The sequence below is a fragment of the Natator depressus genome, chromosome 11 (genome assembly GCF_965152275.1).
Source record: "Natator depressus isolate rNatDep1 chromosome 11, rNatDep2.hap1, whole genome shotgun sequence".
Classification (NCBI taxonomy): Eukaryota; Metazoa; Chordata; order Testudines; family Cheloniidae; genus Natator; species Natator depressus.
Genome location: NC_134244.1, coordinates 63,092,777 through 63,120,129, shown reverse-complemented (window position 1 = coordinate 63,120,129; position 27,353 = coordinate 63,092,777). Strand labels below are relative to the sequence as shown.

At 43.8% G+C, this 27,353-nt stretch overlaps 1 protein-coding gene across 2 annotated transcripts; it reads left to right on the top strand.

Annotated features, from left to right (window-relative positions):
• The first annotated feature begins 95 nt into the window (after positions 1 to 95).
• Positions 96 to 20,432, top strand: C11H2orf80 (chromosome 11 C2orf80 homolog). Of its 2 annotated transcripts, XM_074968023.1 has the most exons (9): positions 97 to 479; positions 1,888 to 1,994; positions 3,166 to 3,247; positions 6,564 to 6,646; positions 6,787 to 6,874; positions 7,651 to 7,728; positions 18,508 to 18,595; positions 19,255 to 19,370; positions 19,972 to 20,432. In XM_074968023.1, the coding sequence occupies exons 2-9, from the start codon at positions 1,954 to 1,956 to the stop codon at positions 20,050 to 20,052; spliced, it is 657 nt and encodes a 218-aa protein (XP_074824124.1). In that variant the 5' UTR covers positions 97 to 479; positions 1,888 to 1,953; the 3' UTR covers positions 20,053 to 20,432. The 2 variants fall into 2 exon arrangements, with proteins under 2 accessions (XP_074824125.1, XP_074824124.1); XM_074968024.1 differs by lacking the exon at positions 7,651 to 7,728 and having other exon boundaries at positions 96 to 479.
• Positions 20,433 to 27,353: the final 6,921 nt, after the last annotated feature.

The window sequence follows — 27,353 nt, the reverse complement described above, 5'->3', positions numbered from 1 at the left end:
GTTGCCATTTCTTCCCAGGGACCAGGATTTCCCCCTTGTTAGTTATCACTCCTCAACCCCCATATCTGCTTAGTACAGGTAGCTACTTTTACCAACCATTAGATTCCTCACAGCTCAGAATGAGGGACTCGATCTCTCTTGTCAGCCAGTCGTCAGTGTTTCAGACCAGCCATTCCCCTGCGAAACCCAATGCCTGGACATGTAAAAGGATCACTTAGAATCCAGGCCCAGAGCCCTACCTTAGGGCACACACTTATTTTTTTATTTCTTCGCATTCAGAGCATTGTTTCTAAGCAACAGAAGAAAGCTTCAGTCTTGTACGAAGCAGAAGCAGTAGCCTAGTCTCCTTCAGCTGCAGCAGGGCAAAGGAGAAACAGCAGCATCAAGAGTAAATTCCATCCTAAAGCTACCACGAGATAGAGAGATTCCAAAGCCACGATCCTTTTAATAATCATTGTACAAGACAGAGTCTGACGCAGGTAATGAACTATTTCTCATATACTGTGTGTGAGAGTGTGTGTGTGACTGTGTGTGTGCGTGCGTGCGTAAAAAGACTGTATACAGTCCTGTCGGTAGGATTATTAACTAAATAATTATTTTTCTTAACATGTTTACAGTTATCAGTGGATTCCCTTTTTCTGAGGGACTCTCAAATGACAGAAAGATAGGGTGTGATTTTTTTGAGCAGCTTTAAAAATAAGATCAAGGGGAGGCCTTGGATTCCTTAATCTGACGTGCTCTGAACTGTTTTGAAACCCACTCCTTAATTAAATAAAATGGTGCATTTATTTATTTGGTGTATGCAATCTGGCCAAGCCACAATGTGCTTAAATGCTGTGTTAATAAACATTGGGGCCACGCTTCAGCTGGAAAAAATCATCTCAATCCTCTTGGCTTCATTGAAGTAAATGAAATGACACTGATTTACAGCAGCTGAGGATCTGGCCCCGGAATATTTATAGGAATCATTGTGCTACTTTTAATAGGTTCGTGGCAAGCAATTGTGTTGGCATTTGGGCACGCTAATGCTGGACATAAGTGCTGTCGTTTTTTATGCCTATTAAAGAGGGCACCTAAATACAATGGTGATGGGCACATTAGACACACACATAAACAGCGTTCTCACTACATGTTTGAACGTAAATGTTTGTGGTTTCATGAACTCTGTAAACACCTGGTCAAGGGGAAGTAATGCATGAAATTTGACTTGTGAACCGTGTACAAAACATTGCCATAACTTTGGCCCATACCCTTGTTATCTCCACCCTGGCCTGCTGTAGCCTTCTCCTGTCTAACCTATTCTCTTTCCAACCCATTCAACCAAAATTATCTCCTTTGCCCCCCCCCTTTCCAGTTCTGTCACTCAGGAACTACTACTACTCCCACATTAAGTGGTTGAAGAAACAGGAAAAGCTTTAAGAGCTGGGAGAGTTGATGAGCAGGATCTGTTCTGATGCCCTGTCTGGACAATACTAGACACATCTAGATTACTTAACCTTTAGATGCTGCTGTGATGGGTGCTCTAGAAACACGTAAGCTTATAGGCATCCTACCTAAAAGAAATGTCGCCCCTCCCGGCTTGAATCCCTGCACTGGCTTCCCGCCACATTTCACATCACGGTCAAACTCCTCGTCCTCACGTTCAAGGCTTGGCACAAAGATACCCTGAACTGTTACTGTTGTTGTTTATCTGTATTACCAGAACGTCTTGTCTGCTTTCCTTTCCTGTTACATCCCCACTGGCGTCCTACTACTCTGCCACTTCTGCAGCGCCCATGTTTTTGCAGGGATATTGAAACAGTTTGCGCTAATCCATCAGTGGCTTTGGTTCAGTGGTTGTGATATTGATACATAGTGATCTGTCTTTCTGTTACTTTCCCTCTTTAGGCTGGATCTTAGTAAGCAGTCTGAGTTGTGGCAGCCTCCCCCCCAACTAGAAAACACCCCCCATCCATGGAAAGGAAACGTCTAAAAAAAGAGATTGAAAAACTCTTGTAAGTACCAACTGCCAGGTAGTTCCCATACTGCACTATAGCTAGCAATGACTGCATTCTAAAGGTTCTGTCTGACATACCATTCGTGTCCTCCGGCTTTCCCTTGTGGAAAGTATGGGAAGCCTTCCCTGGGGATGCTGGCCAGCTCCCACTGTCCTCCTTTGATATGCATTAGGTAGATAAACCACCATAATTCAGAGCCTACCACTGCCCTGAGCTATGCACATAGAGAACTCATGCTGGCAGTGTGGGTTATGGTTCCTGCCTAGTGCCTGGACCATGCAAAGAGGTCGGGTCTGGGCACTAGAGCTACTGCCCTTAAGCCAGCAGGCTACATCCTTTACTGCACATAGTAGAAGGTCACACTCTCAGATCCAGAGAGTCTGGGTTTCTCTACACGTACAGCTTCTCCAGGAATGAAAAGAAAAGGAGGACTTGTGGCACCTTAGAGACTAACAAATTTATTTGAGCATAAGCTTTTGTGAGCTACAGCTCACTTCATCGGATGCATTCAGTTTTTCCACTCTAAGGTGCCACAAGTACTCCTTTTCTTTTTGCGAATACAGACTAACACGGCTGCTACCCTGAAACTTCTCCAGGAATGTAATTCAACTTCCATTCTATTCAATAGGAGGCCCACACCTGACTTCGCTGGGGCTCCCTGCTTGAGTGAGTATGCCCCATCTGAGTACAGGTTGCAGCTTCAGTCCCTCCAGGAATAAGAAACCCAAACCCCAGCAAAGCAGCCCTTTCAGGCTGGTGGTTGTGCAGTGACATCCCTACTGTATGCTCATTGCTTTTATTGCAACAGCACCACCAGCAAAGAGCCAGGGGAGCCTGTCTCAAGCAGGACTTCAGTCTGAATACTTTGCTTACCATTGCCCTCTCCCTTTCTTTCTAAGCCTTTGGGGGATGCAGACAGCCAGGTCCATAGCTCCGAGTATAGAGATAGAAGCTGAGATTGCAAAAATAAAAGGCTTTCCATGTCAGAAGGAGGCTGCCATCGGCTGCTGGGATACCTGCTGAACCTTGCAGCAGATTGTGAAGCTCATAAACTACAGTAAACACAGCCCTGTCTGTACGCTGGCTTTTGAGAGTTGCCTTACTCCATCTTCTAATGCAGTGGATTGTCCAGCACCGACTGTAACTCAAGTTGCTCTCTTGCTTTTAGAGGCGATTATGTCGGCATCAGACTTCGGGAAAATGAATTCGACCCAAAAGGAAGACAGCAGCCCACCTTTCTCGATGACATGGTAACCAGACAACTTCTTATTCTAATCTTGCATTCTTAATTCCTGAATGAAAGAACTGAAGGGTGCCTGGCTTGATGCAGTTAAATAACTTGCTACTAGTATCCGTAAACAAATGTGTTTTATCTAGAAGAGAGGGAAACTATCTAGAGATCAGTTACATATAACATTTTCAAAAGTACCTAAATCGCCTTTTCAAAAGAGACAGGTTCCTAAATCCCACTGACTTTCAATGACCCCAGACTCTTATATTCTTAAGTCACTTAGTCACTTTTTGAAAATGTTACTCCAGCTCTTTTGCCTTATGAGAGCTAAAATTAGCTGATTTTACCTGGTATTAACTCAATTGGATCTAATTCAAACAGACAGAAGCAAACTATGTGGTGTAATTCTTTGGGGACCAACTGTATTAAACAATAATGCTTAGAGCAGTTGGTTTAGTAGCATAAACAGGATTAATGAGGCCTTCTTTGGCCCAGCCAAGCCATTTCACCTCAGTTTCCCCATCTATAACATGGAAGTTATACTTATTTACTACTTGGTCTGGATGCAGAAATTCCTGGGTAACATTCCACGGCCCTGTGCTGCTCAGGAAATCAAACTAGATGCTCATAATTATCCCTTCTAGGCTAAAAAAATTAAGTTATGAAGCCTACCACTTGGTGATTGTCATGTGAGGATTAGTTAGGTAATGTTTGTGAAGTACAAGACTCCCTTTGACTTTATTGGAGCCAGGATTTCTTCCTGTTATTACACTTGTAGATGGAAGATATCCATTATTTTACAAACTTCTCTGAAAACTTGTTTTTAGCAATATGATGACTCTACATGGTTGCAGGGATCCACTCACCTGAAGTCAGTTGCAGGCGTGGCGCTTCTTTTCACTTATAGATGAAGTTAATCTTTATGAGATCACTTGCTACCGTTAGCTGTAAAGGGAAAAAATCTAGAAGTCAGAGGTGGGCAAAGCCCAATATTATTCACTTTATAGCCCTATAAGCGTTCTATGACATGGTCCTAGGATATTGTGACCAGTCAACTGTGACAAAGTTCAGCATCTATTGTACAGCTAGGGAAAAATACGTGAAGTTGATAAGGAAGAGCTTTTGAAAGGCTAGTAGATGAAGCCTAGACTCCATCCTCCCCAAAGGCGCCAGCCAGTGAAGATGAACCAGCATAGAGGCAGAAGTAAGCTGTGCCGGCAAAGGGCAGGTGCAGCTTTCTTTCCCTTGGGGCAAGGGAGAATCAGGACTCAAGTGGAGCTCCTCTCGTCTCAGGTCTGCACCTTACTTGGGGCTCCTGGCAAATCCATGATCTAGCCCAGAGTGCTGTCAAATGCACGAAGGTAACAAAGAGAGCAGCTTTTTTCCCCCTCCTTTCAGTTATAATCACCCTGGGTGTTATTTGTACCGATCGCAGGTGCACGCTTTTTAGATTTTCAAGCTGATGGCGTCCCTTTAAATTATCATAGCATATTGTATTCCCCCAGGATCAGCTCTGGGGGTGCCACATTCTGTGATGGAGCTTTGTGGCTGTTCTTATGTCTGGCAGAAGGCCCCAGAATGAGCGCCAACGTTTAGTTTTATGTCTCTGTTCAGAGACCATCAAAATGTAAGTCCCGGAATGTAGCCTTCAGCTGTAGGCACAGGGCTCAGCCTGCCTGGAGGCAATGTTTGCTGTATTCATGATTGGCCAATGATAAGGTGCTAGAACAGGTTAAGCTGGGTGTCCTATTCAGACAGCCCCTGCAGCAGCTGATCACAATGTTTCACGTTTTACAAAATAGCATTTAGGATTCTATCTAGGTGGATGGTTTCAGAGTAGCAGCTGTGTTAGTCTGTATTCGCAAAAAGAAAAGGAGTACTTGTGGCACCTTAGAGATTAACAAATTTATTTGAGCATAAGCTTTTGTGAGCTACAGCTCACTTCATCGGATGCATTCAGTGAAAAATACAGTGGGGAGATTTATATACATAGAGAACATGAGACAATGGGTGTTACCATACACACTGTAACGAGAGTGATCACTTAAGGTGAGCTATTACCAGCAGGAGAGCGGGGTGGGGGGCGGAACCTTTTGTAGTGATAATCAAGGTGGGCCATTTCCAGCAGTTGACAAGAACGTCTGAGGAACAGTAGGAGATGGAGGGGGGAATAAACATCGGGAAATAGTTTTACTTTGTGTAATGACCCATCCACTCCCAGTCTCTATTCAAGCCTAAGTTAATTGTATCCAGTTTGCAAATTAATTCCAATTCAGCAGTCTCTCGTTGGAGTCTGTTTTTGAAGTTTTTTTGTTGAAGAATTGCAACTTTTAGGTCTGTAATCGAGTGACCAAAGAGATTGAAGTGTTCTCCAACTGGTTTTTGAATGTTATAATTCTTGACGTCTGATTTGTGTCCATTTATTCTTTTACGTAGAGACTGTCCAGTTTGACCAAAGTACATGGCAGAGGGGCATTGCTGGCACATGATGGCATATATCACATTGGTAGATGTGCAGGTGAATGAGCCTCTAATAGTGTGGCTGATGTGATTAGGCTCTATGATGGCATTCCCTGAATAGATATGTGGACACAGTTGGCAACGGGCTTTGTTGCAAGGATAGGTTCCTGTGTTAGTGGTTCTGTTGTGCGGTGTGTGGTTGCTGGTGAGTATTTGCTTCAGGTTGGGGGGCTGTCTGTAAGCAAGGACTGGCCAGTCTCCCAAGATCTGTGAGATCTGCTGGTAATAGCTCACCTTAAGTGATCACTCTCCTTACAGTGTGCATGGTAACACCCATTGTTTCATGGTCTCTATGTATATAAATCTCCCCACTGTATTTTCCACTGAATGCAGCCGATGAAGTGAGCTGTAGCTCATGAAAGCTTATGCTCAAATAAATTTGTTAGTCTCTAAGGTGCCACAAGTCCTCCTTTTCTTTTGTCTAGGTGGATGTGGTCCACATCACGGTGGTATGCAATCACCTCTCAGCTTTTAAGGTATTTATCCTCACCACACCCCAGGTGAGGTAGGACAGTGCTATCGTACAGATGGGGAACTGCGGCACAGAGACTACAGGCCAGAGTTTTAAAAGGCATTTAGGCGCCTAGTGGAATTTCTAAAGTACTGACGTGCCCAGCACCCATTGAAATCAATGAGTTTTAGGCACCTTGGTGCTTTTGAAAAGCCCACTAGGTTCCTAAATACTATTAACAATCTGGCCCTAAGTGACTTGCCCACGGTCACATGGGAAGTCTGTAGCAGAGTAGGAAATTGACCCAAGTCCGAGGCTAGTGCCCTAAGTCCTGCACCATCCTTCCTTTCTGTTCTGTTTTCAGGCTCATTACGACTTGGCCATCAATGTTGCTTTGCTGTGGTTGAATGATTCAGAAGCCCAAAGTCCTCTGGCAAAAGGGAAAAGGTGAGTATAAACAGACGGAGGCCCCAATCCTGCAATGGACTTACACCACTGTAAAACTGGAGTAACTCAGGCATAAATCAGGTCCAATATCTTTCAGGCTAACCCCATTTACTTATATTCCCTCTGATTATCCTGGATAGGAATTTGCCGCTTCACAGCAGATACATCTATCCCAACCGAACTGAGAGAGAAGCCATGATTTTATCATTTTATGCCGGGATCTTAATGGTAAGGAAGCAATAATGATAGCAAGATCTTGTTCTCCAGCAGCTTCCCAGATGAACAAAATACTAGACATGCTGTGTATTTTGCGAGAGTTCATGCAATGCAATGTACATACATTTTTAAATGTTACAAAACTGTCTAATTTTCATCAAGGGATGGGAGTTGTAACCTTTTGTTAAACACAGTAAAGATAAGGCACCGTTAGCTTGTAGCAATCTGATGGAAGGTTAGGGAGGTGAATATCTTGTCTCACAAACAGCTTTTAACATAAGGAATATCAAAGAAAATGATGATAAAATAATAGTCTGAACAATTATAGCACAATGATCAAGTCAGAGCTACACAGTGGTCTACCAAACCCCATGTTTCAGTATATCCCGTGACATGCACAGCGATCCACAGATCTAATGAAGGAGCAATGGAATCAGTCCTGGTAGCAGAATGCTCTTGCCCCAAGTTTTGCTGATCTTTATGCAATGACATGTTTTAGGCCCCACGTTAGCTCTGCTTCAGTCAGATTCCTGCTGTGTTCCACTATGTCTTCTCTGTGGCAGAAGGTCACAGGAGCAAATGTCAATGGGGCCATAGCAGCTACATGAGGCAACCCTAGATGTTCATGTCAGGTACCTAGCCCATAGGGTAACCCTGGAAGTTAAAATCCTTCTAGTTGGTAAGGACTCTACAGGACGGGGTGTCATCTGGATTCTACGTATTTATTAATTCAAACCCAAAAATACCCACCCCACGGACTAAACCCCTTTCCTGACCTGCTTTCACAGAACAGCATCCCCATTGAAGACGTCTTTGAGATTTACAGCACGGGGCCCTCAGCAACACGCTGGCACCGCTCTGCCAAAGTGAGTGGCAAGATTGTGGAGGCTGTTTTCTAATTGTTTGAAGCTGGCATCAGCTGGGTCTATGTTGCAGCAGCTGTTGTTTATACCCGCTCTCCTGTGTGAATAAACAGAGCTGATTTCATTGCTCAGCAGGCAATTATGGTTATCTGGTCAGTGGGGATTCTGATAGAAGTGAGCGGAGGAGAGCTGACCCAGCACCACACTGATAAGCTTTTTGCAGTCATTACAAGCAGTTAAATACCGGCCAGGGCCATGGAGTGGAGTAGGCTGCCTGGCTTTTATTTTAAATTGCCGCTCACTGGTTTCCACTTTGTTTGCTGGAACTATATTAGGGATGGATTCTCTGGATAGTTTCATCCTGTTCTTAATTAATCTGGTCAAACTCGTGCCATCCAAACTCTGAGCATGCTCCATTCCAAACGCCTTGTCATGGTCCTTGGGCAGCCTGCCTTTTCTGAGATCCTCTTCCAGTCCCCTAAGCACAGCCCTTCCAAGGGACAGGCCTGTGCCTCCACTTCCCTTTGAGGTGGGACTCCGGCATCCAATCACTCTGACTGGCTCTCTGGGTTACAGCCCTCTGGTTGCCAACCGTGATACCTAGCAGGCCCAGCGGGCTTGGCACCAGCAAGAATTTCCTGGTGGGAATCTGTGGACAGTGACTGTTTGCAGTGACACAGAAGCAGCTTCTCCAAAATAAAAACCATGATTTATTTTGCCAAACCATTCACAGCACTCAGGGCAATGGATTTAAAATACAGATCCATGCATACTGTCTTTCCTCCGCTTGGCTTTCCGCTCAGCCCAAGGGCAGAGATGACTTAGCCCTGGTGCTCCTCTGCTCTCTTAGGCACCAAGTTACAGCAAGCTCCTGACTCCCAGTCAGTCTCTGTGTCAGCTGACAGCAGTTGGCAAACTGCAGATTCTCAGCGTGTTGCCAGGGTCGGGTCTGAGAAGTCTCCTTTCCAGGGCTAGAAACCTGGCTCGTATTTGAGGGGATGCTCCTTACCTAGGCCTTTGTTGTACCTTTTCTGCCTGGTTTATTCAGCAACCCCTTTTGATCTATGTATTCAGGCAGGGTAATATCACACAGATATACTGAGTGGCATATGATAATAACAATACAAGCTTCCTAGCATAGGTGCTGGAACTAGTGGTGCTGGGGGTTTACAGTTTGGTTCAATGGCTCTCAGCAGCCCCACTATACAAATTGTTCCAGCACCCCTGCTTCCTAGTTCCCCACCCACCTGCTGAAGAGAATTTTTTTTAAATGCATTTACTGTACAGGGGAAAATCAGGACGCTGCACTGATCCAAACATGAGAATCTGTACTACAGCTGGCTGGACATGTGCAGAAAACTTTTTGAAGCACTTTTCACTCTCAGGCCTTATCTGCACTGAGGATTTCCATAGGAATTGAAACAGTAAATCAGACCTGTGGTGCAGCTAGTTCGGAAGGCTGTCTTTGACAGTGACCACTGCCAGATGCTTCAAAGGAAGGTGCAGGAGCCCCACAATATGCAGATGTGGGACAATTTGTCTCCCATGAAGGTCTAACCCTAATCTCCAATCATTCGAGTTTGGTAAACCGTGAAGCGGGAAGTTTGTGTCTCCCCCCACACCCCAAAATGTGGCTATTTTATTTCCTTTGATTTCAGCCATTAGTTGCTAGCCATGAGAGCAACATTTATTGCGTGTTTCCAGTTCGAAGTAAGCTAAACAGGGGTCACCACCATTACATTAGTTTGCCATGTCTAGGTGTGTGTTACTCTGATAGCTGGAACTGGGGCAAATTTCTGGTGTAAACAAGGACTGAGATAAGAAAAGGAGCACTTGTGGCACCTTAGAGACTAACCAATTTATTTGAGCATAAGCTTTTGTGAGCTACAGCTCACTTCACTGCATCCGATGAAGTGAGCTGTAGCTCACGAAAGCTTATGCTCAAATAAATTGGTTAGTCTCTAAGGTGCCACAAGTACTCCTTTTTGCAAATACAGACTAACATGGCTGTTACTCTAAGGCCTGAGATGGATCCCACAGCTCCCTCCTCCCCCATTTCCAGATGGTTCTCGTACAGCGTGCTACAATAGCCATGGAAATGCTTACATCTGGCTATGCTGATGTGTGGATTTTTGCCAAGAGCAAGTTAATTCGGTTGAAAACTGAATTCTGACAGCTTTCTGCAGTAATATTATCTCCTGGGGCAAACTGAACTTCCCCCTTGGCCTGTCTCTTCCTACCAATCCTCAGGCCACTTCCCTCTCATATAGATTTTGCAGATCTTCTGCATGAATCATTTTTGCCTTATACGCTAGGAAGGCAGCATGTCAAGCCATTAGTTTAAGGTTGGACATTAGGAAAAACTTCCTGTCAGGGTGGTTAAGCACTGGAATAAATTGCCTAGGAAGGTTGTGGAATCTCCATCACAGGGGATTTTTAAGAGCAGGTTGGACAAACACCTGTCAGGTCTGGTCTAGATAATACTTCATCCTGCCACGAGTGCAGGGGACTGGACTAGATGACCTCTCGAGGTCCCTTCCAGTCCTACGATTGTATGATCCAACAAAACTAAAAGTCCTAGACCCAAACCTATTTAAAAAAAACCTAGGCTCAAAATGCTCCTGCAATATGCTGAGCTCCCTGGCTGTGGTACAGCAAAGCGCTGAAGTACATGTTTGCCTTTAAGCACAGGTGTAGTCCTGTCAAGTTACACTTGGTAAGTGTTGTGCTGGACTGGACACAGATTGCTTAACAACTTGCAGGATCAACCGAAGACATTGGCATTTCTAGGGCTGGCTGCTTGGCTGTATGGGGACCTGTGTTTTAAAACGATCAAACATTTTCAAAATGCTATTATTTTCTTTGCTCCACACTGAAATACACAACCACACCAAGACAAATAATAGACACGAGGCCACTGGGAGTGAGCTATTTATAAAGTCTAATCACTTATCTAACCCTTATCCTGTTACAGAGATGCCTGAGTTGTGGACTCAGATTCCCTGCCTTGCCAATCAAGCCACATATTGAATTAAAACTTGGAGTGCACACACACACTTGCTGCACCATATGTGGTCTGCAGTGAACGCTTGATCACTGAAGACTGTAGGGACAGTATTTTGTTTTTAGCCAGCTGAATAAGATCAATGGACTGGTTGAAGAAGCCACCTCTGGGATAGGCACAAAAGGTAGGCCTTGCTTTGCACCTCGGTCAATGAGTCTCATTCTTGTGTAGGTGTTGTCTTCCTCTGACATTTGTTCAAAGAAGGTTCAATGTCTACTCCATCGAATGCAGGACCAGACAGCCTCCTACTGGAAGGGGTCAAAAAGAGATGGACAAGCAGGTGTGAGTGCCATCCTCTGACCTCCCAAGGTCTTTCCCCTTCAGAGATCCAGTAGGTTCTCTCTTTATAGTGATGCCAAAAAGAGGCCACGGAAATGAAGTGAACTACATTGGAGGGTGCAGTTACTTACAAGTCCTATAGAAGTTGTGCATGAGCTGTTACACTGAGCAAACTGATAGGACTGGGACTGTGATTTTGTTGTTTGTATTACAGTGGTGCCTAGAGGGTATGGAGTTGAACTGGAGCCTGCATTGTGCCAGACACTGTGCAGATAACGAGAGTGTGAGCCTTCCCTTAAGATCTTACAATCCAAGTAGAGCGACAGAGAGAGTGGGAGAATGGAAGCATCATCATCCCTGTTCTGCAGACGGTTGACCAGCCATAAAGAGAGATTCAGTGACAAGCCCAAGGCCATATAGGAAATCTATGGCACAGCCAGCAGTTGAACCCAGAACTTCTGAGGCTCAGTCCTGTGCTTTAACCAAAAAAACATCCTTCCTCAGTCCCAGAAATCTTAGGCAAATTTAGGAATCTGATATTTACATCTTTGCACCTCTCTGCACCATACCCATAGCTGTGAACATCCCCCTTGAAGTGAAACCTAGCAGAACTTCCTTGTGGGATCACATGTAAGGACCTGAGGAGCTATTGAGATCTCCCCCTTCCCCTGATCAGGTATCATGGCCACACATAGGGCTTGATCCTACTCCATTAAAATCTGTTTTTCTGTTGACTTGAACAGGAGAAAATTCCAGCCTATAATTGGGGTTCAAATGTCATCATAAAGCCACATTACCTGGAGGGAGTTGCAGTTGCTGAGGTGAGAGTGAAGAGGCATCTTGGCACTGCTGAGCTCATAGGAGAGGGCCTGGTACGTCCCGACAAAATGATCTGAGTTTGGAGACAGAGATCCTGAGTTAGCAAGGGGCTTAAGCATGTGCCTAACTTTAAGTATGTGAGAAGTTCTGCTGAAATTAATCAGGGGCAGAATCAGGAGCTAGACTGCAACTTTGTCAGGAACATAAGGCATTTTCAGTATGGTCCACTGAATATCCAGCCAGGTAGTGATGTGGGTTCATTAGAGAACCAATCTCTTCTGGCTCCTGCCACTCATGATGATGCATTTCGTAAACTCAGCAACTGATGAACTGCTTTTTACACTTCCACCAGAGGCTCATGAATCAGCTGCAGTCAGCAAACATCAGTAGTAAAATGGGTGCATTCCAGAAGCTCATTAATTATTAAATTAATTCTACATCCACTAATTTTGTTTCATAGTAAAACACTCCATATCCACCTAAGAACATGAGACTGCACTGGCACAAGAGCAGCATCTGGAACGAGGAAGGACACATGTCCAAAGTGGGCTCAATCCAGATTCTCAGTTTGCTTCTAATTGCAGTCAGATGAAGTTTTTGACCCCTCAACTCTGATTACTGCATGTCAGTTGTGGTTAGATATGGAACCACTGATTCCACATGCAAGTCCAGGTGCGGAGCCTCTCAAAATTGCACATACAAAATTCTGGGTGCAAACAGAGGCCTTTTTTAATGGTTTGAAATAACGGGTACAGATTGTTGTCAAAGTAAAGATCCTCCCTGTCACTGAAGTGTTGGGGAGGCGCACAGCAGAACACTGGGTCACACTCTCAGCTGATGTAAACTGACAGAGCTGCCTTGACTTCAAGCTAGCCACACCCATTTACACCAGCTGAGAATCTGGCTCCCTGTCTTTAAGGGCGAGGCAATACTATGAATCTTACTGTAGCAGCGCATTGTTGTCTTGCATGGTTTTGGCACAGTTGGTTAAAAAAAACTACAAACATTTTAGTGAACTTGTTTGTTAAAAATTTGTCAAAATTTCAAAAACTCTGACTGTTTTCGATCAGCCCTAGTGCTAGGTGATCATATGCTTGGGGCAACCTGGGCTACAACACAATCCCCCAACATTAACCGTGTTGTCCCAGCCACGCTACAGAAGCGCTTAGTTTCTAGAACATGGAATTTGTAAACGTGCAGCAGCCATGCACAAGCAGTGAGGGACTTGTAGGGTATGTCTGCACAGCAACTAGACACCTGCAGCTGGCCCGTGCCAGCTGACTCAGGCTGCCCAGGCTCTAGGCTCCTGCGAGGTGGGAGGATCTCAGAGCTTGGGCTGCAGCCAAAGCCCAGAACTCTATTCAGCAACGAAACAGCCCTGCAGCCCAAGCCCCACAAGCCTGAGTTGGCTAGCATGGGCCAGCTGCGGGTTTTTCTTTGCTGTGTAGACATACCTGATATGTAAATGGTTCCTCAATGCCTATCTGACAATACAACCAGTTCTGGCCATGTTATCAGCTGTAGAATGAGGCCATGACCACTCTTCCTTTCACACAAGGAGGAAGCAAGTTACTGGAGAAACGGAATACGGACAGAAACTAACATATGGAAGGGCCAAACTAATGCCACAGTTGGATTTGACTCTAAAGGGGCCTTGCAGGCTACAAGTGGGTAGCTAGTCAGGAGAGTTTAAACTCAATTTAAGGGCTGGTAGCAAGGCAGATGGAGGCTTCTTAATACACTAAGGCCACGTAGACCCAGGAGGTGGTATGCAAGCTTCCCAACAGTACCCCCAGCTTTGGGAAGACCAACCTCTCCACATGTGAGAGAGAGTTCACTTCTATACCATCTGTGTCCTGATTCTCCTCAGCAGCACAGCATAGTAGACCAAATTCTGCCTCGACTGACAACCTCTGTTGACATCTGGTGCCAGAGACTCCACTCCTTGGACTTGCATGGGGCATAAGTCAGGGAAGAATTTGATCCATTGCATGTCATGCTTTTGTAGCATGGACTCACGTGTGGCAGGAGTTTAGCTGAGTCTGCCCAACTCATTTAATTTAATTTCACTTTGGAATTAAAACTGTTCACAAAGGCGGGGAAGTAAAGGCATTTCCACTAAGTCTGTCCACACTGAAAACACTGCAGCTGCGCTGCTGCGCTTCCAGAAGATACTCCCTACTACGCCGATGGGAGGGCTTCTTCTGTCACAGGAGATAATCCACTTCATAGACTCGTAGACCTTAAGACCAGAAGGGAGCATCATGATCATCTAGTTTGATCTCCTGCACATTGCAGGCCACAGCACCTCAGCCACCCACGCCTAATAGACCCCTAACCTCTGGCTGAATTACTGAAGTCCTCAAATCATGATTTAAAGACTTCAAAAGTTACAGAGAATCCACCATTTACACTCATTTAAACCTGTGAGTGACCCATGCCCCAAGCCAATCTAACCCCGGGGAAAATTCCTTCCTGACCCCAAATGTGTTGATCAGTTAGACCCTGAGCATGTGGGCAAGACCCACTAGCCAAACATCTGGGAAAGAATTTGCTGTGCTAACTCAGAGCCCACCCCATCTAGTGTCCCATCACTCGCTGCTGGAGATATTTGTTACAAGCAGTTGCAGATCAGCTACATGCCATTGTAGGCAGTCTCATCATACCATACCTTCCATAAACTTATCAAGGTCAGACTTGAAGCCAGTTAGGTTTTTTGCCCCCACTGCTCCCCTTGGAAGGCTGTTCCAGAACTTCACTCCTCTGATGGTTAGAAACCTTCATCTAATTTCAAGCCTAAACTTGTTGGTGGCCAGTTTATATCCATTTGTTCTTGTGTCCAGATTGGCATTTAATTTACATAACTCTTCTCCCTCCCTGGTATTTATCCCACTAGTGTATTTATAGACAGCAGTTACATCTCCCCTCAGCATTCATTTTGTTAGGCTAAACAAGCCAAGCTCTTTGAGTCTCTCCTTGGATCGTCCTAGTAGCCCTTCTCTGCACCTGTTCCGGTTTGAATCCATCTTTCTTAAACACAGGAGACCAGAACTGCACACAGTATTCCAGATGAGATCTCACCTCCCCGAGAGGCGGTAGCCAGGTCTCCCATCAACCTCACGCCATCTATACTGGGGGTCAGACCGGTTTAACTGTATCGCTGAGGGCTGTGGCTTTTTCACACCCCTGAGCAACAGAGTTATACGGCCCTAATTTCTTAGTGTGGATCAGGCCTAAGTTATTCAGCCTTTCCCCCGGAAGATAAAAATAATGGACCCAATTAAGTCCTCACATTACCTGGTGGAACTCTCCTCACATGCAGTCACGCGTCTGAGCCTAGAGATCGTCAACATTTTTGGCACAAAATGTTTTTCACCCAAAAATGGCCTTTTTTTCAAAAATTAATGTTTTTATGGAAAATCGTCAACATACAATTTTTCCATGAAATTTTTGGTGATATTTTGGACTAACTTTTTTATCTAAAATTTTCTGTTTACCTAAAACCACATTTTCTTACCACCAGTTATTGTAAATGGAAAATTTCAAAAGTGACTTCAATTAAAGTTTTGGTAACAAAAAAAAAGTGGTGAAAAACGCTGCTGAAAATGTCATGGAAAATGAAAAACGTATCACAAAAAAAAGCTCACAATCTTTATCTACCCTGCCAATACCCTTGTAAGATAGCAAAGTGCCATTATTCCCATTTTAAAGATGAGGAACAGAGAGACTGGCATACTAGGAAATTACATTTAGGTCTCCCAAGTCCCAGCCTAGTACCGTAACCACTGGACCATCTCCTGTCTAAGAAACCAATCTTATAAACTTCCTTTTCTTATCTGAGACCAATAGACTAAAGTGTACATAAATGCCTGGCAGAAATACTGTATTGTTTAGGTTATTGATGAGTGTTTTAGAAGACTCTCCTGTTCTGATGATGGTTTAATATCTGGCATAAAGGACTCTGAGAGAAAGATAACTCAGTGGTCACCAGTTTCCCTGAGAGGGGACCTCAACAGCTGAAGTGAACAACAAAGCGCCAGTGTAAGACTGGCATCAACATACAAAAGCTTTCTGTGTTTGTGTAATTGACCTTCAGGGAGCTGGTCTTGTTCCCGAGAGGGAGCCGATTGTCTTTCTCCTGTACTTTTCCTCTGCGCACCAGCTGAAGATAATCCCTGGGCTAAAGGATAGAAAAAGAAAATTGATCTATTTTGTCTGCACAGGACTTGATACCAATAGACACCAAATATATCTGAATGTGTTCTCCTAGTAACTCAGTAACTGAGCTACTGTATATACAGCACAGACAACAAGCATTCAGCGGACATCACTGGTTTTAGGCCCCAGCTTCCAAGCTAGAATATTACGGTAATACTCCAATCTTAGTGGCTTAGTAAAGCAAAGCACTTCAGCACATGCTCAAGGTTAGACATGTTTCAGAGTAGCAGCCGTGTTAGTCTGTATCCGCAAAAAGAAAAAGAGGACTTGTGGCACCTTAGAGACTAACAAATTTATTTGAGTATAAGCTTTCGTGAGCTACAGCTCACTTCATCGGATGTAGCTCATGAAAGCTTATGCTCAAATAAATTTGTTAGTCTCTAAGGTGCCACAAGTACTCCTTTTCTTTTCAAGGTTAGACATGTGAGTTTCCCCACTGACTTCAGGGTGACTATTCATATGCTTAACTTTAAGCGTGTACTTAAGTGCTTTGCTAGACCAGTGCCACAAAGGTACCCATATGTGATTTTTAATAGCCACAAGTGGCCAGGACCTCAGTTTTCTGAGATGGCACTTCTGAGAGCACAGTGGACCATGCTGATACATGGATTTAGTGTTAACTCAAAAGGAAAGTATGCCACTTGCCAAATTGCCTACAGCATTGCCAGCACAGGTCTTCTGGGTGATACTGGGCAAGTTGGTGCCTCAGTTTCCCTACCCGTGAAGCACTCTGAGATCTATCTATGAAAAGGGCTATCTAATACAGAGTTTATCAGTTCTGATTATAGATCTTCCAGCCACGTGTCAACCCTGTATAGCTTGTCTCTCTGATAGGATCCCAGCACCAGGAGCTGCATCCTGCACCATGGAAGGGAAGTCAATGGGAGCTGTAGCCCAAGTAGAATTCCCTCAGCACAGCAGAGCTCTCAGCTGGCAGCAAGTGGTAGCTGACTCCAACTGCTCCCTCTACTCCCTGGTGGGGGGGAAGGGACATGTTGGAGTGTGCCAGGACAGGGCAGCGTGTGCCTGGGCTATAAAAATTCACTGCTGGAACAAGGTCCCATAGGGCCCCCAGCCAGCTGGCCTAAATTAGAGCAGCCCTGGAGATGCTCTCATTTATGCTGGTATGCCAGGGTCAGCATAGATGGACCAGGAGGATCAGAGGTAAAAAACTTTCTCCCTGATGGCCCTGCTAAGCAGACCTCAACATAGGAGAAAATCTGGGCCTACATTAGTAATTGCTTCCGTACTTCAAATTCAGTCTTTGCAGACTTGAGTTCATGACTGTGAAAGTATTAGGAAAGCTCCTGCCTGTTCCAGCAGCGCACTGCGGTAGTCTATAGGTAGTTCTAACATACTTGGTGTGGCTTAAAGTAAGTGTTACCAGAGCAACTGCCAAAGTTACCGTGGAATTGTAATCAGATTATAATAAACCATATAATTAGCAATGGCTCCGGAGCACTTATAAAACAAATCATTCATGCCTGGCCTTATTAATATGGACTGCCATCTGGTGTCTGGATAGGGTTACTACTATGTTCGGGAACAGCCACGTAATGTGTAGAAAAAAGGTGACATTAACCAAATTTCCTCATTCTTGTTGTTCCCAAATAGGGGGACGGAAATTCCTTCCAGTTTGTTTTGTGGAGTTTCCTAGGAGTTGTATGATGGGGGTTCCACTTGACCCAGGGATGTTCTGTTTGTTTTATGGCCTGGGAAGCTCTGTACCTCTCTTCGAAGTGGGGGCTCTGCAGAGTGCAGCAGTTAAAGCAGATTTTCTTGCCAGATTTCCCAAAGTGCCTGCTCATGCCATTTCCCATAGTGCTGCCACTTTGGTTGGTATTCCCATGGCTGGAGGTCCTGATCTGCTTCTGGTGGAGACAAGGAGAGATTTCAGATGAAGCTGTTATGCTGGGTTTCCTCTCATCTGCTGTCACTCTGAAATTAGCGGTGATGCTTGGAGCAACACCTCTCTCCGAATAGTGAGTACTGTGTAGCTCAGGGATAGATTCTTGCTGGTGATGAGGTAGCAAAGTTGCTTTTATAATAATATAGTCAGAGCCTCTGTCTGCCTGTTTTTTTGTTTATATGCAAATCTTTCCACATTGCTTTGCTGGAAGGTTCCCAAATATCATGGTGATGGGCACAAAATCAGACCTGACTAGAACACCTAAACCAAGAGATGCAGGAGCTATCTAACAAAGGATATCAGCACTGCCAAGCCTCTGGGAGAGGGCAAAAGAGGATGGGAAAAATTAGAAGTGAACAGTTCAGAAAAATGGATGTGATCCAAGGGAAAATACCAGTGATTTGTAACAACATATTCAGGACTGTAAAGACTATAAAATAGACAAACAATTGTGCAATTTCTCATTAATCTCTAAGTGCTACTGTCCTTCCAGGGTCACCGGATTCACCCTTTCAACCTCTCATTGCATCCTTTTGCCATGCTGACAGCCCCGAAAGCTGCGGAACATGCCTGGAAACAGAGTAAGCATGTTTTGCCTCATCTCACGCAGGGATTTAAGCAGGGGGCTGAGAGTTCGGATTCCTGAATTCTAATTCCAAGCTTGCCACTGTTTTACGGCAAGACATTTAACCTTTCTGTGTCCCCGCCCGTGACATGGAGATATTAATGCTTACCCACCTTTGTAAAGTGTTTTGAGATGTACAGGTGTAAAGTGCTATATGAACCTGACCCAGAGCCTGTTGAAATCCATAGGGGCCTTCCCACTGAAGTCACTGGTCTTTGAATCAGGTAGCGTAAGTGCAAAGTATTATTTCAAATGGATCATTCCTTGCTGGTTTGTTAGTGGTGTAATAATGGCTTCATCTGCACTGTCATATAGTGTTTGTCTTTAACACATTTGAAGAGACACGTGAGCAGTCTTGACCTTGGGCTAGATTCTGGACTTCCGCAGTAGTTATGATGCAGGCCAGTATTAGTCACAAAACAAAACTGACTACTCACAGTGTACCAAAATGAGAACCACCCCCAAGGCATTAGGGATGGAAAGAACCTGACAATGGCAGCCTTCCCTCTGAGCATGTATTGATGCAAGGTAGGAAATCTGTAAGCCATTTGGGAATTCTTCTGGATGGAAGGTGGAGGCACTATATAACTATGAGTTGATATTCTCTTTGCCAAGGTGTCAAGTTTCAAAAGGCAGCAGCAAATCAACATGCCACCACCAATTCAACAAGAACAAATAAGGACTGCAAGCGATCAGAATCTCCATCAACAGCAAAACAGCCAGACAACAAAGTAAGTCTAAAAAAATACAAACCAGGTCAAACCATTTGGGCAGCAATAGGATACATCGGCATACATCCAATTGTGCCTGTTGGACCATCCATAATTCACAGAGCCTTTTCTGGAGCACTACAGATTTTGCAGTCTGTTTCAATCAATTTCCAGGAGCACTGGAATTAATGATCTATATAGCATTAATCATATTTGATTTCTTGAGGTCAATGAAAAGCCGATACTTCCCTGATTATTATGAATTTGAAATTTGCTTTCCAGTAAAATTCTGTAATAGTCACTTGAAATTCATTGTTTCGGCAAATATTCCTGCCAGCAAAACTCATTCGCTGGAATTATCTGTAGGGCACAAAACTAGTCAAAAATAGTTTGTTTAAAAATCTGAACACTTACCTCCCTTAAGAAATCCGTGGATTCCCACTCATGTAAAACTGGACAAATGCAGGGGTGAATTAGGCCCTCCATTATTTGTACACTATTTGCCCAGTTCTATTGCTTGCCTTGTAGCTGCTGGGTAGACAAGCTGATGAACTTGTTGCCAGTGGCCCAGTGCCACACTGTACTTGTGCTTAACAGCTCAATGTTTGTTTGTGTCCTGCAGGGGGCTAGAAAACAGTTTAAGCAAGGAATCTTTCCAGAGGAGCTTGCAACAAAGAGTGGAAGGAAGGAAGAAAAGATGTAACAAGAAGCCTGGTTTCATGGCTCTTACCCAAGACAGTGCTGTGCAGTTCATTTTGCACAGGGGGGTGGGGAGGGTTAGTCCCTAGATTTTGGTGAGGCAGGTGTGCTACTTTTGTATTTGAATGGCTGTTTTAGCCCCCTTGGCTCTGTTATGGAAACAGGCTGCCTACCTCAATGTGGGGCATATTATCCTCAAGTTCATCTTTAAGTGTTACTGTTCCTTTCCATATTAGTTGCCATTTGATTTCTTGAAGGGGTAAGCTAAAGTTAGCAGTTGTTCTCCTAGTTTTCAACACAGCTTTCACATCGTAGCTTAGCATTTCTCCCTCCCCTTTTCTGTATCTTTAATAGCTCACTCCCATGCTGATGTAGGCCCTGATTCAACAAAGACCTTGAGCACGCTAACAAGACCATCTCTGTTCAGCACAGCAAGTGCTTAAGTCCCATTAAGTCAATGGGACTTCAGTGATTTGCAGAATCAGGATGCCTTGCTCAATCAGGGCCACAGGGCCTGACCCAGTTCCTATTGAAGGCAAGGAGAGGTTTTCCTTTCTTTAATATGAATTGTATTAGACCCAATCTGAGTAGAAATTCTCATTGATAAGGGATGTTTATGATGCTATGGACAGAGTGATATCGTTATTCTTTATGTTTTATCTTGCACATTAAAATGCTATAGCGTTAAAAACAAATGACTAAGAATGGCTAGAAGATATCCCTCTGTAAAGACAAATGTCTCAGAAGTTCCTAGCTATGCTGGTATATTGTACAGTTGTATTAATACATGCCCCAAGTATGGTTTGTATACTAACTTTATGTATACAAAAGAAAATAAAACCTTTGAAACAACATGGGTTTTTTTTGTATTGCCCATTGGTTCAAATGAATTGTGTTTTGTTTATGGATTGCAAGGGCAGCTTTGCAAGAGTTCCAGAATTAAACCAGGTACAACTCGCCTTCTGCTTTGTTTTGCTTTAAACACGTAGACTATGTCTACACTGCATCCAGGAGTGACCCTCCCAGACAGGATCCACAGACTCATGCTAGTGGGGCTTGCGCTTGAAATAGCTGCAACTCAGGCTCTCAAGCCTAGGTGTGGGGGCTTTAAAGTGCTGTCTACACAGCTATTTTTAGAGCACTAGCACAAGCCCTGACAGCCCAAGTCTGTCGACTCAGGCTGGGACGCTCACTCCTGCAGTCTCCAGAACACTGCGTAGCCATTCCCACAGGAATGAAATGACTTGCCCATGGTCACCCAGGAAGTTGGTGGCAGCCCTGGGAACTGGATCCAGGTCTCCTGAATCCCAGTCCAATGCCTTAACCACAAAATCATCCTTCATCCCTGCACTACATATGCTATGTGATCATCTTTGCCTGTTCATGCTACATTTTTTAAAGTGACACCACATCTCTCTCCAATCTGAGACAAGCTGAAGACGAGTGTAGAACTACAAAAGCTACACTACATTCCGAACTGGAGGTGGAAAAAAAAACTGACCCAACAGATGAAGTGACTTACCGGTGTTTTGTTTCCTTTTCCTCGCTCTCTCTTGAGCCAGATGTAAAATCTTGTCCCAATTGAAGTCAGTGGAAGTTTTACCATTAACTCGAAAGGAGCCAGGATTTCACCCCATGTATTTACCACTGGTAGAAGCAAGATATTGAACTTGATGGCCTGGATTCAGCAAAACTTCTTATGTGCATAAGTGCTCTGCTGAATAGAGATGGACTTAAGCACTTACTTAAAGTTAAGCACAGGCTTAGGGGTTGTGCTGAACGGAGGCCTATATTATTCCAATACTTAAGACTGATTTTACCCAAAAGTAGCAATGTAAGGACTTTTCTATAATTAATCAAAAATTGCAATGCATTGATCTAACCCCTTGAAAGCCAAAGCAAAGAGAAAGATGCCATTTGAATGAATTCATTACAATTAAAAAACCCACCAACATCACACACAATCCAATCGCCTGTCCCTAGTCACGTGAAAGCTAGAATAATGAAGAGAGAAATACATTCAAGGGCTTTACTTGGGACGGATTAGTATATGATGACTACTTTCTGTGAACTGACCTGAGATAAAAAGGAACAGTGCACTATGGTGAAACTTAAACAAATGGGTGATTTATCTGCATTATTCTAGCACTCTCTTTATCAAAGTATTGCCATAGTCTTTAGTTTTCATTGGCTAAAACTTGCTGCTGCTGATAAATAAAATGGTGCTGTATGCAGCCCCTGAGCAGATCAAAAGACAGTAACACATGTGATGAAGAAGAAAAGTTTTGCCCTATTGTGCTAACATGCACATTTTTTACAAATAGTTTTAATTCATTGTCTTTGAGATCAGAAGGGACAATTTGTCATCTCGTCTGATCTCCTGCTGAACAAAGGTCTCAGACCTTCACCCACTGATTCTTTTGCTCTTTGATATCTGTGTCCCAGATGTGTTGCAGTTCATTTTTCTGCTTTTCCATCTGTGTTGAACCTCTTTACATCTAAGGTTTCGATCCTGCAGTGATCTCCATGCTGAAGTCAATGGGGCTCTGTACAAGCACAGTGGTCTGCCAGTGAGGAACATACTACAGGATCAGGGCCTCAGCATCTTCAGGCTCCCGTTTCATATTCTAGTGGGGTTGTTGAGGTTATCAGAGGAAATATACCCAGAAGTGTTCACTGTTTGTTACATTGTCTTCTGATCCCAAGGTATGGCAGATGACATGCAATAGGCCTCAGCCCTGATTCTAGGAGGAAATACAGTTGATATCTCTCACCCTTGTTGAGAAATGTAGCCATTTATTAATTTATTTAATTATTACCCTAGACATGCCAGGCTTTTCAGAAAACATTTTCAATCAGGCCCCTAACAAGTCAATCAGAACTGGGGGTGCTCAACATCTTGGAAAAATTTGGCTATTTTTTTCAGGTGCCTAACTTTAGGCACCCATGTTTGAAAATCTTGTCCTTATCCTCTCACTTGCTGATTGGAAGAAAGTCTTTTGTGAGTGGATACCTCATTGCTGCGTCAAAGCTGAGAGTACACAGAAGAGGCCACTGAGGGTGTGAATCTGGCAGCAGAGAGGAGAGAAGGATTTAGCAGCGCAGAAGTGAGAGACAGAAGATAGGAGTATCCAAGTGTGTTAGAAGGAGGATGGTCCAGCAGTTAGGGCACTGCCTTAGACTATAGGAGACCCGTGTTCAATTCCCTACATGGCCATGGACTTCCTGTGTGATCAAGGCAAGTCACTTAGCTTCTCTGTACCCATCTGTAAAATGGGAATAATAGCACTGCCCTATCTCTGAAGGGTGTTGTGAAGCTAACTGCATTAAAGACTGAAGCACTTTGAGATCTATTGATGAAAAGCACTATGTAAGAAATTGGCATTATTAGTATTAACTGGTTACCAATTTCAGGACAATTCAGAACTTGACATTATGAGCTTATCTAGATTAGGAAAGTTTACACCAGTGTAACTATATCAATCTAATTGTTCCAACACAGTGGTCAACACATTGCAGCAATGCAAAAACAACCACAATGTAGGCAGCACCTAAGTCCATGAAATCAAACTGGGCTCACGAGCCAGCATAATAAAACTAATATTATGCAACAATAGCTGTAAAATTATATCTAGAGTAATATTTTATATTCTGATTTTCCCAAGGAACAACATGTTACTACAATGTCTCACAAAACCAAACTGAACAGTTCAAGCAGAACCTTTGTAGGGCCTCTCACATGCTTGACATTAACATATCCGATGGCAAATGAAACCAACTTTCATGCAACCCAAATAATGTAACACAGAAATCACCAAGCATCACACTTTATCACAGCAGGATAAAGTGTGCCCGGATAGCATCACCACCTACTCAATGAACTTGGCAAAAGCTGACAGGGATGAGCCCTTGAGGAATGAGTAAAAAGTGAATGATACTGATACAGCCTGGCCCCCTCGGTATGAGGAAGACAATCTTCCAGGCTTTCTCCACTGAGGAAGTAGAGAGAGCACTGTTAGAAGGCTTTCCCTTCACCCTCTCCCCTGGTTCTTGTCATGTAGCCAGAAAGCAGAAGACCAGAAGTTCTAAGCACAGACAATGCAATGTTTACTGTGGTTAGTTTTCAAGCAAGCATATTCTGAAGCCTTTCACACCAGTCGGGCTTATCTCTATATGTTCCGTTCCCAGCTCTGACGCTACAGAGCATTTACCCCGCATCCCCCTTCCCAACTCTGACACCACAGAGCCTTGCCTGTGTCCCTGTTCCCCATTCCCCCCCCCCCCGAGCAAATATGATTCCAATTTCCCTTCCCCCCACCTCCTGTTTGATCCCAGTTTATATAATAATATTCTCAGCTATACCTTAACCAATCATTTTACTGAAATTTAACTAACCAATCCTAACATATTGTAACATAATTTACTAACCAATTATATCCCACTACCCTAATTAACTTACACCTAGAAAAATTAATTATACAGCAGACAGAAACAATTAGAGAACCAGACAGATTAGCAATAGAAAAGTGGGGGCCATATAGATAAAACAATACAGAAATGAAGGTTTCACAACCACAACCATTTATAAGTGATTTCTTGCCAGACAGGATGCTGTCAAACTAAATTTTTTTTAACCATCTTAAGATCTGTTTCTTTATCTCGTGGTGATGGGCATGATCAGGACAGGATCATCTTCCTAACAGCCCAATACCACCTTATTTCAGTGTGACTGGTTTGGAATGTGAGGAAGTGACCATAGGCTTCCCAGCTTATGGCTGCCCCTGCTGCTTAGCCAAAGGCCTTAGCCTAAGAACAAGACCTCAGACTATCCTAATGAGAGAAGGCCCATACACAGGTGGACTGTGATTTTGATTCTTTGTTTTTATACCCATGTAACTAGCTAAGTGATAAAAATACACCTAAGTTCTTAGGTTTCAGAGTAGCAGCTGTGTTAGTCTGTATCTGCAAAAAGAAAAGGAGTACTTGTGGCACCTTAGAAACTAACAAATTTATTTGAGCATAAGCTTTCGTGAGCTACAGCTCACTTCATCGGATGCATGCAGTGGAAAATACAGTGGGAAGATTTTATATACACAGAGAACATGAAACAATGGGTGTTACCATAGACACTGTAACAAGAGTGATCAGGTAAGGTGAGCTATTACCCATGTTTATTTCCCCACCCCTCCCACCCCTACTGTTCCTCACACATTCTTGTCAACTGCTGGAAATGGCCCAACTTGATTATCACTACAAAAGGTTCCCCACCCCACCCTGCTCTTCTGCTGGTAACAGCTCACCTTAAGTGATCACTGTCCTTACAGTGTGTATATGGTAACACCCATTGTTTCATGTTCTCTGTATATATATAAAATCTCCCCACTGTATTTTCCACTGCATGCATCCGATGAAGTGAGCTGTAGATCACGAAAGCTTATACTCAAATAAATTTGTTAGTCTCTAAGGTGCCACAAGTACTCCTTTTCTTCTTACCTAAATTCTTAAAGTATAGACATTTATAAGCAGGCCTAAATATCTATATTCTAACAAGCACCGAGCTATATGAAAGCAGGAAAAGCATGTGGTCATGACAAGATTTCCACCAGAAATGCTATTACATCTTGGTAAGAAGAGCATGCAATTTTCGTATTTAATGTCATCCAAGAGAACAAGATGCCTAAGATATGGCGGAAAGCTTGGGTGCTAGCTACACCAAAATCAGGAAACAACTATTGCCTTCCACCTAGCTACTGTCTGACCAAGACATTTTCCGACTTAACAGGAATACTTGTGACCAAAGTTCTTGCTCTTGCCACCTATATAGAAAATGGTTTCCTAAAGAATGAAAAGACAGTGGCTGTTTCTCCTGACTTGATGACAGCATATGATATTGTCTGGCACGTTGGCTTGCTGGTCACGATGTCAAAGATGTTCCTTTGGTGGATTATTATGGCTACAGAAAAATGGCTTCAAAACACACAGTTCCAAGCACTGCTAGGAAATAAACTGAGCACCTGGAGGATCCAGAAGAACTAGCTCTCCCAGGGATCTGTTCGTGCCCTAACTATTTTCTAACATGTTTTCAAATGATCTGTCTCCAACAATCTCCAGGCCATTCAAGTATGCAGGCGCCATCTGCCTAGCCTCAAGAGACAGAGATTTCAAAAAGATTAAGGACAACCTGATCCAAGCCATCGGTGGTGACTGTGAGAAGTGGAGACTTAAGCCCATTACGTCAAAGACAGTGTTGTCATGTTTGCACTTCACGAGAACATGACATCTTCTTGAATGGAGAACGACTGGCACATAACCAAAAGCCAGTATATCTAGGAGTCACTTACCTGTAAGGATCATATCAACAAGATAGCTCAGAAAATTAACAGCAAAAATACAAATGTATTTAAGAGGATGAACTCAAGTTGGGGAGCTAACGCACAAACACTGCACGGCTTGGCACTAACTCTCTGCTATTCAGTTGGAGAATACTGTGCTCCTGTGTGGTTAAACTCTCCCCAGACAAAGGTAGTTGACGTGCAATTGAATCAAATGATGAGAATAACAGGGACTATGAGACCAACAAACTCCAAGTGTCTGTGAGTCCTCTCTAATATCCTGCTTTGTAACATCCAGGCATTATATTGCAGTAAAGAACTTGCTTTACAGAATCTGGAAGAATACCACTACTGTCACTTTTAAAGATACATGGGAGGTGCCTCGACAGTGACTCATCAGCAGATGATCAATTTGGACGAGGTTACCGACCAGCTCCACGGTAGATGCCGTCACACCAGTGAGCAGAATGGGAATGAGCTACTCCCTCTCTAAGAAATTTTTTACTCGTCACTCCACCTGATGGGAGACTGCCAGGCTTCAGGCTGCCACGCTATATGTGATACAAGCTCAACCATTTCAAATGTGAGGTGATGAGGTGGGCAGCAAATGACCACACCTGGGGACTCAGAACAGCCCTGTGTGGCTGCGAGTGAGGGTGGACGCGGCACACCTACTGAACAGCTGATCATCTCATGCTGGTCTCTCAGGAGAATGTTCCAGACTCCGTACTGCTGACCCCAAAGCTACTGAATGGCTAAAACACGTGTGATGTCTACCGAAGACCTTTTGACTTTTTTTTTTTTTTACCATTCACATTTCTGTTTTTATCTCCCTACTTTCTATTTTGTCATTTGAACCCTCTTCCGTCTTTATTGTCCCACTTCTGCATTCACTAATAACAAAGCAACTTCAGAGACTATCGAAAAGGATTGTGATGGCATCGACATCCAGTCCCCTCTGTCACTGAGCCAG

What these genes read in the sequence shown, in the direction of transcription:
- C11H2orf80 (XM_074968023.1), top strand. Translation starts at nt 1,954, where the DNA reads ATGGAAAGGAAACGTCTAAAAAAAGAGATTGAAAAACTCTT. An exon ending in AAAGAGATTGAAAAACTCTT is followed by an intron (nt 1,995 to 3,165) that starts GTAAGTACCAAC and finishes TCTTGCTTTTAG; the next exon opens with AGGCGATTATGTCGGCATCA. An exon ending in TTTATGCCGGGATCTTAATG is followed by an intron (nt 6,875 to 7,650) that starts GTAAGGAAGCAA and finishes CTGCTTTCACAG; the next exon opens with AACAGCATCCCCATTGAAGA.